The sequence below is a fragment of the Pipra filicauda genome, unplaced genomic scaffold, assembly GCF_003945595.2.
Source record: "Pipra filicauda isolate LSUMZ 115617 unplaced genomic scaffold, ASM394559v2 scaffold91_size2508729_pilon, whole genome shotgun sequence".
NCBI classification, from domain to species: Eukaryota; Metazoa; Chordata; class Aves; order Passeriformes; family Pipridae; genus Pipra; species Pipra filicauda.
This window is the reverse complement of record NW_024105109.1, coordinates 669,355-684,227: the sequence shown is the minus strand read 5'-3', so window position 1 is coordinate 684,227 and position 14,873 is coordinate 669,355. Positions and strand designations below refer to the sequence as shown.

The following is a 14,873-nucleotide window of genomic DNA, read 5'->3' as shown; positions in this document are numbered from 1 at the left end:
AATGGATTCTAAGAAAAATCAAGTCACTGGGTTGGAGGAGGAACCAAAAAACCTTTCCAAAGCAAAAGACTCAGCAATTACTTACCCATAAATAGTATGTGAACTGCAGTGCAAAAATAGCTATGCCTTCATTGTCAAATGATCCTGCTACTGATCGAGATATGTAACCTGGAACTATGGCGATAAAACAGGCAGCTAAAAGCCCTGCTCCCTGGTTCCACAGTTCTCTGGTGAGCAGGAAAGTAGAAATAGCTGTAAGGCCGCTAAAGACTGGTGCTAGAAACACACATACATCTCTTATATGGACTGTCACGTTAAGCATATTTAAAATCCAATGTATAAGGCCTGCTGTCACCATCAGTCCTGGGTATACCTACAAGGAGAAAAAACCAGAACAAACCAAAACATTAGGTTATTGCAGAAAACTAGCATGGTAGGTTTGTTTACATATAATTTGCAATGAAATGGTAATTTCTTAAGCTGATATAAGCAGTGAACATTAGCATAAGCTAATAGAATTATATTAATACTACTTTAATCAAGTTTTGACAACATCACTGAATACAAGAAGTTCTTTAAATTTTATCCAAATGCTAACAATAACATATAATCTATTTCATAAATGAATAAGCAGCATACAGGTAATATCCTACCTTGTTTGACATTTAACATATAATGAGAAGAATTTGCCATTAAGGTATGGAAGCAGAAGCTAAAGTTAGCAACAGAATTTCAAGCCAGCTAACAGTTTTAATGAAAAAAAACCCCAAAAGCCTAAGACAACAAGAAGAAACCCAAAATTTCCCAGCCCTATCCATTTTCCTTCAAAATATATCATGACATTCTTTTACTTCTTGGTACTAATGGGGAATGAAAACGTGCATCAACAAAATCTAATTTTTTTAAATTTGAAAAGTTGATGGTCAGTCACTTGAGTGTCATATATTTGCAAGACATCAGTAGAGATCTTTGAATATGATAGATTAAAATAAAGTCCTGTAAAATTGAATTAAGATGCCCTCCAGGGAAGGTATGAAATCTATTGAACCCATCACAAAATATTGGAGAACTTTAAAATATTCTTAATAGGAATTCTACCCTCCCACATTTATCAACATTAGAAAAATCAATACATACTAGAAAAGTTAATATGAACTTCACCTGCCTTAGTTTCTTTCAAAAACGAAGAAGGGCATTGTATGAAACTAAATTAACAAATGACAGAATGTTCCCCTGCATATATTTCAATTCCCTTTCCTAAGGGGTTTTACTTCATGTAAGATAGGTATGGAAGTATGTAACACGCATTTATGTTACATAAAGAGTCTCAAGACTCTTTATCTTCTTTACTTTGGTATCTCCAAGACAGTAAAACAAATGGTGATCTGTTGCAAAAAAACCTTCGTTAATGCCTTTAAATGTTATGCACTATAATTAAAAAGCTTTAATCAACTTTCACACATTAAGAAACTGGCTGTGGCTGTGTTAGTAACTTAAGTGTTATTAAAGGTATTCCAATGAACAACATTTGTATTCTGATTTGATAATATTGTTTTGTACATCTTTCCTGTCTTGAAAATTGCATCGACGCCAATCTTAACTATTCCTGATGCTTCATACAGGTGCCACACTGATTTAATTTCACAAGGTCTTTTCCCACTGAAATCCTAACTTTTTTCCATACATACAAGAAGTCTACTCAACATATATCACTGGATTAAAACTTGTACCTTAAGAGATTTAGTTAACAGTTTTGACAAGAAAAAATTAAAAAAAAAAAATTGTTTTTCCTTTTTTGATTTCATGTACAGGTATTACAGGAGTGAGACCTTTTTTTATTACCATAAGAAGTTCATACGTAAGAAGTTCTGTATTTCTTGTTCACAGTATGGTGTTGGATAAAGACTAAAGCATGTTGACTTACTCTCAGTTTCTGCACCTAAAAATTAAAAATATCTTGATATTCCCTCTGCAGCAATTTGACAATTAAAGGCATATTTTATTAAGAGTTGCCTTTTACTGAAGTCGAATTTGCATTGAAAGTTCAAAAAACTTACTGCAAAGTCACCTTTAAGTTATTATTATGATACTTACAGTTCCACCTACTATTCTTCCTAGTGGATACCATGCTCTTTCATCAAACCAATTTAAAAATTCATAAAACCCATGAGATGCAAGATGATGTGTTGATCTATAGTTAAACCTAGAAAGAAACAGAAGAAAAGATGAGGGGGTAAGATAAAAATCCAAAACCTGTTAAAATAAAAATCAAGAACTTCAGCATCTCATTTAGTACGGAAGTACAATGGTCCTCTCTAAATCCATAGCATTCTAAAGTAAATTATTAAGTTCTCAGTTACTAATGACTATATTTTTCTCATTTCTACAGCCAGTGTATTTACACAGATTATATGTTATGGTCTTTGGTGGAGTTTTTTTGTATGTAAATATTAAAAGGTTTTCTATCACTCTGAAAAACACTCTGGCCATTTTTGGTATTCCTTTTTTAAGCTACTAGTTTTCAAATATAGTCTCTCACATCCAGAATATCACTTAAACAGAATTAAGATCATGGAAGAATCAACGCAAGACTCCCACTCTGAGACAGGACAGCTGTGGAATACATTTGCTGCTTCTCTACCTCATGGAAAATTGAGAGGTGACTAATGTAATAGGCAATGGGAACCAGTCTGTTTATTCACACTATCAAACTAATGGCCTTCACATATTCCCTTCTTTCAATTCCCTTCCCTTCAATCAAGTAAGAATGTATACAATATAGAATCTCTGTAGATGAAGTTTCACCTTCAAAGTTTGTACACTCTCTGCTGCAGGAAATATCTTGTAGAACAAAAGCTCTCCCATGCATACCTTCAGTTCAGTCTACAAACCATTAAAAAGCATCAATGGACTGCCATTAAGGCACTAATCTTTCACTTTCCTGGCACAAAATATCCCAAACCTCTGATAAAAACCTTCTCAACTATTAAGAAGTCTATTAATTCTTGAAATGAGGTACTAGGCTGTGAAAAGAACTACAACGCGTGTTACCCCAAAACAGCAACTCCTTTGTGATCATTCATTCAAAAGCCAAACTAAAAAGGCTACAAGTATTGATAATGGGAAGTTTTCCAAAGAAAGTTTAGGCTTAGAAACGCCTGGGTGAACACAAGGTCTGAAACAATCAACAGCCACAAAGTCAACCCTTCTAATAGATACTCTAATTGGAATTCAGTTAACAATGTGAAATCTATCAGTTAAAAAAGTATTAAAGATTATATTCATTACTTAAGTAGAAGTTCAGGTGACTAAAGGGAATACCACAACAGGTTAGATGAGCAAACCACCATGAAAGACTTCCACAGACACTGCTAGTATTCACAACTAGAAAAGCTTAGGTGTGTTTTTGATTTTGTCTATTTTATGAAAGTATCCACTTATATCAGTAACAAGCATCACTTCTAACACAGATTTTAAAACTACAGCAAATTCTCTTGCATATTTAGGATTCCAAAAATATTACAGGTTTACCTTGAATTAATTCAACAGAATCAAGCTACTGTCATTCAAGACTGCAAAACCCACCAAGTTCCTAACTGTTTAATCAGTACAAGTCTAATATCTGAAGTAAAACCACACTGAGGTCATGAGCAGCTTTATTTATCTACACAGTGACAGAACAAAAAGAACTGAAATTCAAGTTCAGATGTCAGCAAATTTGCATATTTCAACTGACTGAACTATCACAGCAGCGGTCAAGTGACATTAAAAATAAATAAATAAAAAATAGAGTGAAGTATTTTCAGGAGCACTCTCTTACATGTTAACTAAGCAATTATATAGGATACATTACCTGATAAAACTGTAGAATTTGGAGAGTTATTAGTCATGTTTATATAAGAAAATTCACATGACCATCAGTCATTCTGACCTAGAAATCTTTGATTCAAACAGCAATGTGACATTGGTTTCTAATAAGCCTACAACTATTCCCATTTGATTAGATTTCTAAATATTAATTAATTCTCCATTTCTGAACTGTCAACTATAGTGTGATTTATGAAATGCTGTACCTGTGAAATTAGCCTCTTATCTTAGTATAGTGAGGTCTATTGTTAATTTGGTTAGTGCCAAGTGCCTGCAGTACAGCATGAAACAAATCGGGAATTTCACATTGCAGAGGATGCACACGATCCAGACATAAAACACACTGAAAACCCAGCCAATATTGTTATCCTAGAACTTTAAAAAGGAAACATGAAAGATGTTTACTAACATGGATTACTTTCAAATTTTTAGATCATGACTCAAACTCAGAGGCTACAAAAGTATGACTAATGTTTACTTTTAGAGCATTAAAAGATTAGTTAAACAAATGAAATTGCCAGTATGTGTTCTTGGCTTTCTCCTCATGTTTTGAACCAGTAAAGCTTCATAACTGACTTCAGAAGGATGTGAACAACTGTTCTGTGCTTTGGCAGCATCCTATTAAGTCTTTAATAAGAATAATTCAGAATTGAAATGCAACATAACAGGTCTTTAATTCTACCACTTCGAAGGTAAGAATTTAATCTTCTTTCCTAAGGTACTTTTAGACAGATACAAATCTATTAACCCTTCTTTCAAAAAACAATTGATTCTTTTGCCACAAATGAAAGCATGCAGAGACAGCTGGGCATGTCTTTACAGCACAAATTATTGGTAATATTACAGGTACATTAATTTTTCACTGTGAGAAGACCTGTAAGTGACAACAAGAAATAACCTTCTGGACACAAAATGCTAAAAAATTACTTAGAAGTATAATTCAGCACCTCATTTTGACTTAAAAAAAAAAATGCCTGCTTCACCTCCCACTAGGTAACCTGCAACCAAAATTTAGTTAAAACGTCAATATAAAACATATAGGCACATCAGAAGAAGATTAATGAGTGATGCTGAATATTAAAGCCAGCTTTGGGCACTGAAAAAGTGGCAGCAATGGGCAGTGCATCAGACAACAGTGTGGTCTGGCAACCATATGATGATGCCAGTATTATGCTCTGATATCACTTACCCACTTTATAGTGCTCTTTGTTAGGGACAAACTTGAACCTTGTGAAACTGTTTCCTTTTTAGCCAGAATGGAGATAGCTGCTAACAAATGGCATCACATCACAAACCACAGTCACATAACCTTCTTACTACCTTGGTACTTTTCAAACTGTGCTTGAAACGCAGCACAGAGGTACTGTATTTCTACAGCAGTGCTGTCACAGTACCTGTAACTATCTATAGGTTTCACAGGAGTGCAAAACAGCCCTGGAAAATATTAGAAAAACTGCCACCTTTGCCTATGCCCGCATCTGGGACATTTAGGGGCTGCAACTGAGGAAGAATCAGAACAGAGGCAAGAACAACCAGTGCTGGGTAGGGGTTGCACTTCAGGCTTGGGTGTTACTGTCTGCCCTAGTTCTTCCACCACCAGCAGCAGCAAGAACAGGTGATATTTAGGGTTTTTATCTAGTCCCCTTTCTGGCCTGCTACACCTTATCCAAGGAGACACTGGAGTACACTGCTGGTTACACTGACTAAACAGTATGCAGTACTATGTGACAGAACCAGAGTGAAGAATAGGATCCCTTTTCTCCCACCCTCAACCCTCACACACATCTGATCTTGAGGTATGGGAACAGTTTACTGATCTCCCAAGATTCCCTTTTTATCCTCCCTCATCCCTTTGAGGCAAGTCAATTTGAGATAGATCTGAGAATAAAGAACAAAAATATGTGAAGCACATGCCTAATTAAATACTTAACAAGAAAGACTGAGACAAATACTCAAGTTCTCAATCCATGTTGTGAAGAAGATACACTTGCCAATATTCAACTAAGGGCCAGACTAAGGCCAGTAAGCATTGATGTTTCTTATTTTAGCTGATGTTCTAGGAGGAAGAGTGATGCTCTGCTGCTCTCCTTGCCTCTTTCTGTCAGGTCTGGAGTTTGAACTGTCTCCTCCTCCAAGCTAAGCTTTAGACGAATAATCAAACAGTCCTAAGTCTTTGTACATTTCAGAATTTTAAGTCCCAGCTACCAAATTAGGCTGGTATTGTAGTTTGAACCTTTGGGGGGATGCTCTAGTGATCACAAAAGCACTCTATGCATGGTATCATTAATTCTGCAGCACTACTGGAAATACCTACATTATAGTCAGTTCAGTAGACAAATGGAGATAAGTTAATAAAGATACGGTTCTCATTTTTATAAGTATATTTTACTAGAGAAGAGAGTATATGCAGCAACAACAAAGTAACTCAACAGAGCCATAACTTTTTTTTTTAGTAGCAACATTAATTTAGAAAGCTTAACTAGGCAACTTACAACGTAAAGCCTGTAAAGTTTTCACTTATATATTATGTACTCTTAATACATAATCTTACCTATCTGTTCATGCTTAGGTTTGATTTTTATTCCATCCTATGAACTGCTTTTTTGATGACACAAGGTAATATTGTAAGATGATTACTTAATGCCAGTCACAGCAATCACTCTCTATCCAGGAGCTATGGAATTCTCCAGCACTTCACAACAACAATTAAAGCTATATTTATAAAGAGACATCTTTGGTTTTGACATTCCAAGTATTTCCTTGACAAAGTACTATTTAAGATAAAACATTAAAATAAAATTTAGCCTACTGAGAAAATAATAAAATATAGAAAATAAGAGCACAAGTAGAGCAATGCAGTTACTCCATTCAGACCTTAACAACACCTAAGGCAAATTATACTGACAGCAATGGAATTCATTCGACCCCTCTGTTCCAACACAGCACAAGATCAGTGTGTTGCTTCTTGTGGGAATGGTGACTGTTTAAACCCCAATCAATTTCATGCTATTATTGTCCCATCATCTAGACTTTTTATCCAGCATTTTATAGCCATCTGAGAACATGTAATCTCCTTACAGGCAGAAACTGTTGAAAAATTTCTAAGCCTGCAATTATAAAGGCTTCTGTGCTCTAAAAGTCTTCATCTGCAGATGCACAAAATTTTCACATCTGCAAACTCAGTAAAATGACACGATACAAACCGTGAACATTATAAGCTATCTGAGCAATTCTAGGAGTCAGTTTTTAATGCAAATGTAGATTACAGAATCAATTCTGCCATACAGCATCTAATTAGAAATGGCAAGTCTAGATTCTTGAAAAGGATAGTTGTGGATTGATTCCATATCCGACATATTCTTTGCATCCAAAGGAAGAATTTATTCAGTGCAACACTATGGAAAATCTAATGAGAAACTTCACTAGCTTCCACTGAAACGAAGAAACTTATATACAGTTTTCCATAATAAATTTTAAAACACCTGCTTGCCTACATATTATACTACGAGTACAACATCCTGCAAGTCTTATTCTGAATTCTGTATCTACGAATAAGCAATTACCACAACGAGTTCTGGTTTTTAAAATGGAAGTATATTACCCCACAAATCACACAATGAATTCAATGCACTACAGCAGTATTTCTCATCAGGAAAATCCTTACTTGTGTTGTGTTTATAACCTTGATAAGTATGTATGGACATTTAAGCCATTTTCAACTAATCGAGATCAGAATTTTGGAGCAGCAATACCTACAGGCAAAAGAACTCATGACAGGTAAAGAGCTTTTCCTAGTGCCCTCAACCCAAATCCAAGGTGTTAGATCTCACAGTAAGAATGAAGAAAATATACACTGAGATCTACCTGTGTAAGAACCCATGAGATGGAGGGTGGTCCTCTGTTTATCTGAGCCAAAACTGACATAAATCTGCAAAATGGAAGAGCAACCAGGCAATTCTATTTCAGAATAATCTCCTTTCTTTTTGACTTAACCTCATGTCAGTGGAATGGTTTTATTAGGTTCTAAATATAATACAAACATATACTGCATGAATTTCATCCCTAATTAGCACATTTATATATAATTTAATTCCTTATGTGTCCATGAATCTTTTTTCTGGAATCTCTCTAGGCACACACCTACCATTGTTTTATGTGGAAGCTGTTATCACTTTGCACAGTCAACTTCTGCACCTCACTGGACAACAAACATCCAGGAGTCATGAGCACAAGAACTCTACCCCGTCTTTCACAAGGGACATAGAACATGTTTGTACAGTTCTAACTAAAGTTGATTGAAAGACAACTATTAAGTAAAGTCCATCAGAAAGAAAAAATAAAAGCTTTGGCAGATGTGGAGTTTAATATTGTCCTAATTATGATGTTCTTAGGGGGTTAAATATGGAATTTTTGATTGTTTATATGAATATTTGGATATGTAATGACTCTTTGCATTCTGAGATAAGCCTCAACTAATATCAAGTATTTTCTGCAATACTATTAGAATGATCCCTGATGGGTAAAACGCCAAGGCAGAAAAAAAAGCTAGATGCAGAAAAAAAATCAGCAGGGCAACTATTTTTTCAGGTCCAACATTTGACTATGCTCAATGGAAATCCTGAAGAACGGTTATAGAAGAACCATTAAGAATTACCATTAAGAATATCAGAATGTCCCCAATGTGTTTAAGAAGGATTACAGCATTCCTATTGCCACTACTTGCATGGTATTTTCACTGCCTGCAATAAGATGTCACGCTTAGCAAATGCTAAAATCAGGAACTGCATGCTGCCAGTGGCTTAATGATATGAAATTCTACAGGGAGCATGCAGTCACTAACTTCTTCAGAGAACCCAGGGCATCTCCCATATTTTTACTAAAGAATTGCAAGCTTTTTAAAGCATTCCACGACCACAACTTATATTTTTCACACAATATACCACCATCTGAAGCCACGATATGCTTCCCATCATCACTGTAGTGGGTGTATATCTGTTTGCAATTTCAGATACTTCTTCTGATGCCTACTGCTATTTTTCATTACTTTTTTTGTCTTGCTTTTGAACTATTTGATGTCTCAAGGCAAATTATTATGAAAATAGTTAGTTTTATCAATATTAAAAGGCATATTTCACCAGTGAATTTTGCCATTCATAACATTTAACAACATTTTAGACCTAAAAAGAAAGCGATGATGACATTTCTCTTAGAACAGTCAAAGTTCCCAAGGGATTTCAAAGATAAGATGCAAACAGAACCGTCTGCAATTGCTACAGGGGAAAACTGAATGCTCATTTTCTTTTCTGCCAGACATACACTTTACAATAGATACTACGCTACAACCAGCATCAATATGGATGGCAATATTAGGTCTTTATCTTTTGACAGCATCAGCTTCTCAAGAGGCATCAAGTCTCTGCTCAGTACAGTATAAACTACCACAAACTCAAAAGGCCCCACAGTCTGTTTCTTTCTAAGTGCTACTGGGCTACTCTGTGGCAATTTGCCTTGAATCTTGCAACTCTGAAGGTTTTGCATCGAATTAAAGAAAATGTTCAAGTCGGGTATTTCTTCCAGATCAAATAGATTTGTGCTAGACTTGTTTTTAACATGATGGAGGCAGTTTAACTTCAAGATCTTCTAAGTTAAAGGCTGGTACATGAGGATCTAGTTGGCAGGAAGGAATTAAAAAGGCAATTAGCCGAACACTATCTTTTAAGATGCAAAATATCTTTTCTGTAAAAATCTGACAGTAGAAATCAATGAAGTGAAATGACTGCTTCACAAGACGTGACTGGGAACAGAGGATGGCTAGCTCCCAAGCCACTTTTTTCATGGTCTTCTAGAATAGAAAAGCAACATGTAACATCTAAACAACTCTTATTAAACTGATCTCAAACATACTACCTGCTATCCTGTAGCAAGATCTAATACGTGCGTGGAAGAGAATACTAATTCTTGTAACAGCCCAAAACACAGAGTAAAATAAAGGAAATTTATTATTCATTACAGGTACTTTAATTATATTTTAACTGTTTGGGAGTATGTGGCACAGTCTTCATCTCTATTACATAAATAAGTTCATCTATATGCTACAATGCAGTGGCAACTGAGGAAGTACTACCTACATCAAAATGCAGTTGAACCAACTTCGCAACCACTTCCCATTATGTGAAATTTAAGAAATGGACCTGCATGCAAGGTGGCCTGCCAGACCGCTTCTACCCTGTAAAATACAAGACATAGTAAAAAGTAAACCGGACTCTTTAAAAGGCTCCAGATCCCCAGCATCACAGATGATATTTAAGCAGTGACAATCTTATTTCAGGCAGAACATCTAAATACTTACAGCACTGCAGAAGAAATTATTTTGTACACTCCTGAATAACCAAGAGCCTGTTAGTAGACAAAGCCTGTGTAGCATGACAAAGTAAGTCCAGCCAGAATAAGACATCAGATATCAAACCACTCTGTATAAATTATGGTAATGTAGGTTTTTTTAAGCTCACAGAAATTAAAAGTATCTACAGTGTTGTGATTGCACATCCAAGTCAGTTTAGCAAGTTAAATAAGTTAAAATAAGGTATCGTTTCACCCCTTTAGTACATTTCTGAATGCACCTGCTATTCTTCCTCCTGCAGGTCTCTGTTGCCTGAATTTTCTGACTATGCTTCCTTTCAATTATTCTTTCTGTGTGTAGATCATGTTTAGTCCAAGAAGCTGGATCTCTCATAGAGCACCTGTTGAGCTCCATCTGTTGCAATACTGACTTACTGACTTTTTACTACAATGACTGCTGAGAAAATAAAAATTAACGTTTCAGAGTGGATAATACAAAGCATCATCAGAGTAGAACAGACAGTCTAACTTGAACAATTTCTGCCCAGTGATTAACATCAGACAGGTTAAAGACCTAATTTTATCTAAATTAAATATGTCTGTCCAAATTCTGCTTAACCCTTCAGTAACTTGGCACAAACAGACACAAATATTGCATTCACCAGGAATGTTGCAGGGATCAGGCAATTTTTACCTGTGGGTATGTACATATATAGATAGAGCTACCTGAAGAACAAACCAAACAATACAACCAGGGTTTGCAGGGACCTAGAGATAGATCTAGTTATGCCCTTATTATTATCAAATTATTATCAAATAAAGTTGAAAAGAAAAAGGCACAAATACAGCTCAAAGTGCATTGGTAAGGGGAAAAAAAAAGTATTCCCAACTCTAGGATGCCTTGTACTGAATTACACACTCGCAACTTTAACTATGGGAGTTATCCTTCAACTAACCTTTGCTAGGTAAAAGGAGTGCAGAGCACTCCTAATCCACTTCTGTGTGCAAATCAGACACATCAGCTTGAATCGTGGCTAAAAAGCAAACCACTCTAGAGATGCCGTAAAAGACAACAAAAATGCTTCTATAAATACATCAGCAATAAAGGGAGGGTTAAGGAGAACCTCCATCCTTTATTGCATCCGGGAGGAAGCACTGACAAAGGATGAGGTGCCTAATGCCTTCTTTGCCTCAGTCCTTAATAGTAACACCAGCTGTTGTTCCAGCCCCCTGAGCCGGAAGACTGAGATGGGGAGCAGAAAGAAGTCACCATAATCCAAGGGGAACCAAGTCAGCAACCTACTACACCACTTAGAAACACACACAAGTCTATGAGGCTGCATGGGATCTACCCAGGGGTACTGAGGAAGCTGGCAGAGGTGCTCACCAAGCCGCTTTCAATCATTACCCAGCAGTCCTGGCTAAATAGGGAGATCCCGGTTGACTGGAAGTTAGCAAATGTAATGCCCATCTATGAGAAAGGTCAGAAGGAGGATCCAGGGAACTACAGGCCTGTCAGCTGACCTTGGTGCCAGGGAAGGTTATGGAGCAGATCATCTAGAGTAAAACCATGCAGCAAATACAGGACAATCAGGGGATCAGGCCCAGTCAGGGTGGGTTTATAAAGGGCAGGTCCCACTTGCCCAACCTGATCTTCTGTGACAGGGTGACTTGCTTAGTGGATGAGGGAAAGGCTGTGAATGTTGTCTACCTGGACTCTAATAAAGCCTTTGACACTGTTTCCCACAGCATTCTCCTGGAGAAACTGGCTACTCACAGTCTGGACAGGTGCACTCTTTTGTTGGGTAAAAAACTAGTTGGATGGCCAAGCCCACAGAGCGGTGGTGAATGGAGTTACAGCCAGTTGGTAGCCAGCCAAAGTGGTGTTCCTTAGGAATCAGTGTTGGGGCCAGTCCAGTTTAATATCTTTATCGATGATCTGGATGAGGGAATTGAGTGCACACTCAGCCAGTTTGCAGATGACATCAAGTTGGGTCGGAGTGTTGAACTGCTGGAGGGTAGGAAGACTCTAGAGAGGGATGTGGACAGGTTGGACCAATGAGTCGAGGCCAATTGTATGGTGTTCAACAAGGTGAAGTGACAGGTCCTGCACTTGGATCACAGCAGCCCCATGCAGTGCTATAGGCTTGGGGAAGAGTGGCTGGAAAGCTGCCTGGTGGAAAAGGACTTGAGGGTGCTGATTAACAGCCAGCTGAACATGAGCCAGCAGTGTGCCTGGGTGGCCAAGAAGGTCAATGGCATCCTGGTTTGTATGAGGAATAGTGTGGCCAGCAGGACTAGGGCAGTGATTGTCCCCCTGTACATGGCACTGGTGAGGTCACACCTTGAATCCTGTGTCGTTTTGGGCCCTTCACTGCAAGAAAGACATTGAAGTGCTGGAGCATGATCAGAGAAGGGCAACAGAGCTGGTGAAGGGTCTGGAGCACAAGTCTGATAAGGAGCAGCTGAAGGAGCTGAAGGTTGTTTAGCCTGGAGAAAAGGAAGCTCATGGGGAACCTTAACGCTCTCTATGACTACCTGGCAAAAAAGGTTGTAGTGAGGTGGGGGGTCGGCCTCTTCTCCCAGGTAAGAAGTGATAGGACAAGAGGAAATGGTCTTGAGTTGCACCAGGGGAGGTTTAGATTAGGTATATGAAAAAATTTCTTCACTGAAAGGGTTATTAAACATTGGAACAGGCTGCTCAGGGAAGTGGTTGACTCACTAACCCTTGAAGTATTTAAAAGAGGTGTAGATGTGGCACTTCGGGACGTGTTTTAGTGCTGGACTTGGCAGTGTTGGGTTAATGGCTGGACTCAACAATGGTAGAGGTCTTTTCCAACCTAATGATTCTATGATCTCAACAATTTCAACTGATTTTTCTCTGCAGCAGATTAAGAGTACCCACATGATCTATTAATACAGTCCAACAGAAGGGATGCTGGCCTCCAGCTGAGGGCAGAAACAGTTCCAGCTGTTTGCAAAGTGACTATATATCCACTCACACTGAAGAAAATTGATCTGGGAATAGGATGTCACCAATAAAATAAATAAAGACCAGGAAAGTAGCTGAAAACAGAAAGTGGCCTTCATTCTTCCCTACAATACACACTGTGGAGTTTTTTTCTCATGATATTTTGTATTCTTATCCACTTTCAGTGTCTGACTTATTATCAAATAAGTATGGCAAGCAGAATTTAAAATCAGCTATCCACTACTTCCATTTTATATCTTTCATACTGTTTAAAGTAACTCTAAATTAAAAAAAACCCAAACAAACTAAGTTTTCACTGAATTTCATTCAACCAGATAAGAACTGTACCTAATGGTTACCAGAGTTTCTTTAAAGACTATGCACAAGAAACACAAAAATGCAATAACAAAACATTATTTGCTCTTCAGGTATTCACACAGAAATGATAAAGATTAACTGTACTGTGATGACTACAGTGCTCAGCATTTAAGACAATATATATAATTAATATTAAACTCCTGCCATGTACAATATGAAATTAAAGTTACACATTTATTTTCTCATTACATGATGGAATTTCTAGTATTGCTTTGTATTACTATATTGTAGCTATTCACCTATCTCACTGTGCTCCTTTGTCACTTCAGTAAAATCCAATTCAAGCTTAGAAATGACCTTAAAAATGGAACACTCAAGGTGGTGGAACACTCAAGATGAGCTCATCATCATGGCTAGGCTTTGCAAATGAAGATTTAGGAAGGCTCTATCCACATTTGTTACAAGCACATTGGTGGCTAACAAGGCCAATACGAGACAGGCACGTCTGGTTGCAAAAGGCACAGCAGAAGGACTCCTCAGATGGTATATTCTGCAAGACACGATTCTTTCTGCATTGTCTTTTCTCCTCAAGAGTGATCCTGCGTGTGTTCTCAAAGGAAATAGCAGCGTTATAGATGGTGTGTCTCCAGGCCTCCTGATTGGAGGCCAGAGTAGACCAGTTATGGTGATCAATAGGGCCAAGGCTGAGATGTTGTTTCAGGGAGTCCTTGTATCTTCTCTTCGGGGCTCCTCTCTTGCGGCAGCCGGTGGCAAGTTCACCATAAAGCAGGATCTTAGGGAGGCGGTGGTCCTTCATCCTGGAGACGTGTCCTGCCCATCGCAGCTGTGTTCTCAGAAACATGGCCTCAATACTTGTGACTGCTGCTTGTTCTAGAACAGATGTATTGGTCACATAATCCGACCAGTGGATGTTTAGGATTGTACGGAGGCAGCGTTGATGGAAGCGTTCTAGGAGATGCAGGTGGTGGCGGTAGATGGCCCTTGATTCAGAACCATATAAGAGAGTGGACAGCACTATGGCTTTGTTACACACAGAATTACAGAATATGCTGAGCTGGAAGTGACCCACAAGGATCATCGAGTCCAACCCTTAGCTCTGCACAGGACCATCCCCAAGACTTGTGCCTGAGAGTATCATACAAATGCTTCTTGAACTCTGTCAGGCCTGGTGCTGTGACCCCTTCCCTGAGGAACCTGTTCCAGTGCCCAGACACCCTCTGGGTGAAGCATCTTTTTCTAATATCCAACCTAAACCTCCCGTGACACAACTTCAGACCATTCCCTTGGGTCCTTTGCCTGGTCACCATAGAGATCAGTGTCTGCTCCTCCACTTCCCCTAATAAGAAAGTTGTAGACT

General features: G+C 37.9%; 1 protein-coding gene across 1 annotated transcript in view; it reads right to left on the bottom strand.

Annotated features, from left to right (window-relative positions):
• STT3B (STT3 oligosaccharyltransferase complex catalytic subunit B) overlaps window positions 1-14,873 on the bottom strand; it is a 51,635-nt gene that overhangs the window by 25,104 nt on the left and 11,658 nt on the right. Inside the window, exons 2-3 of the mRNA XM_027733404.2 lie at window positions 2,095-2,203; window positions 86-373 (exon numbers count right to left, since the gene is read on the bottom strand). Coding sequence (XP_027589205.1) covers window positions 86-373; window positions 2,095-2,203 — 397 coding nt within the window. The remainder of the gene's footprint in view (window positions 1-85; window positions 374-2,094; window positions 2,204-14,873) is intronic.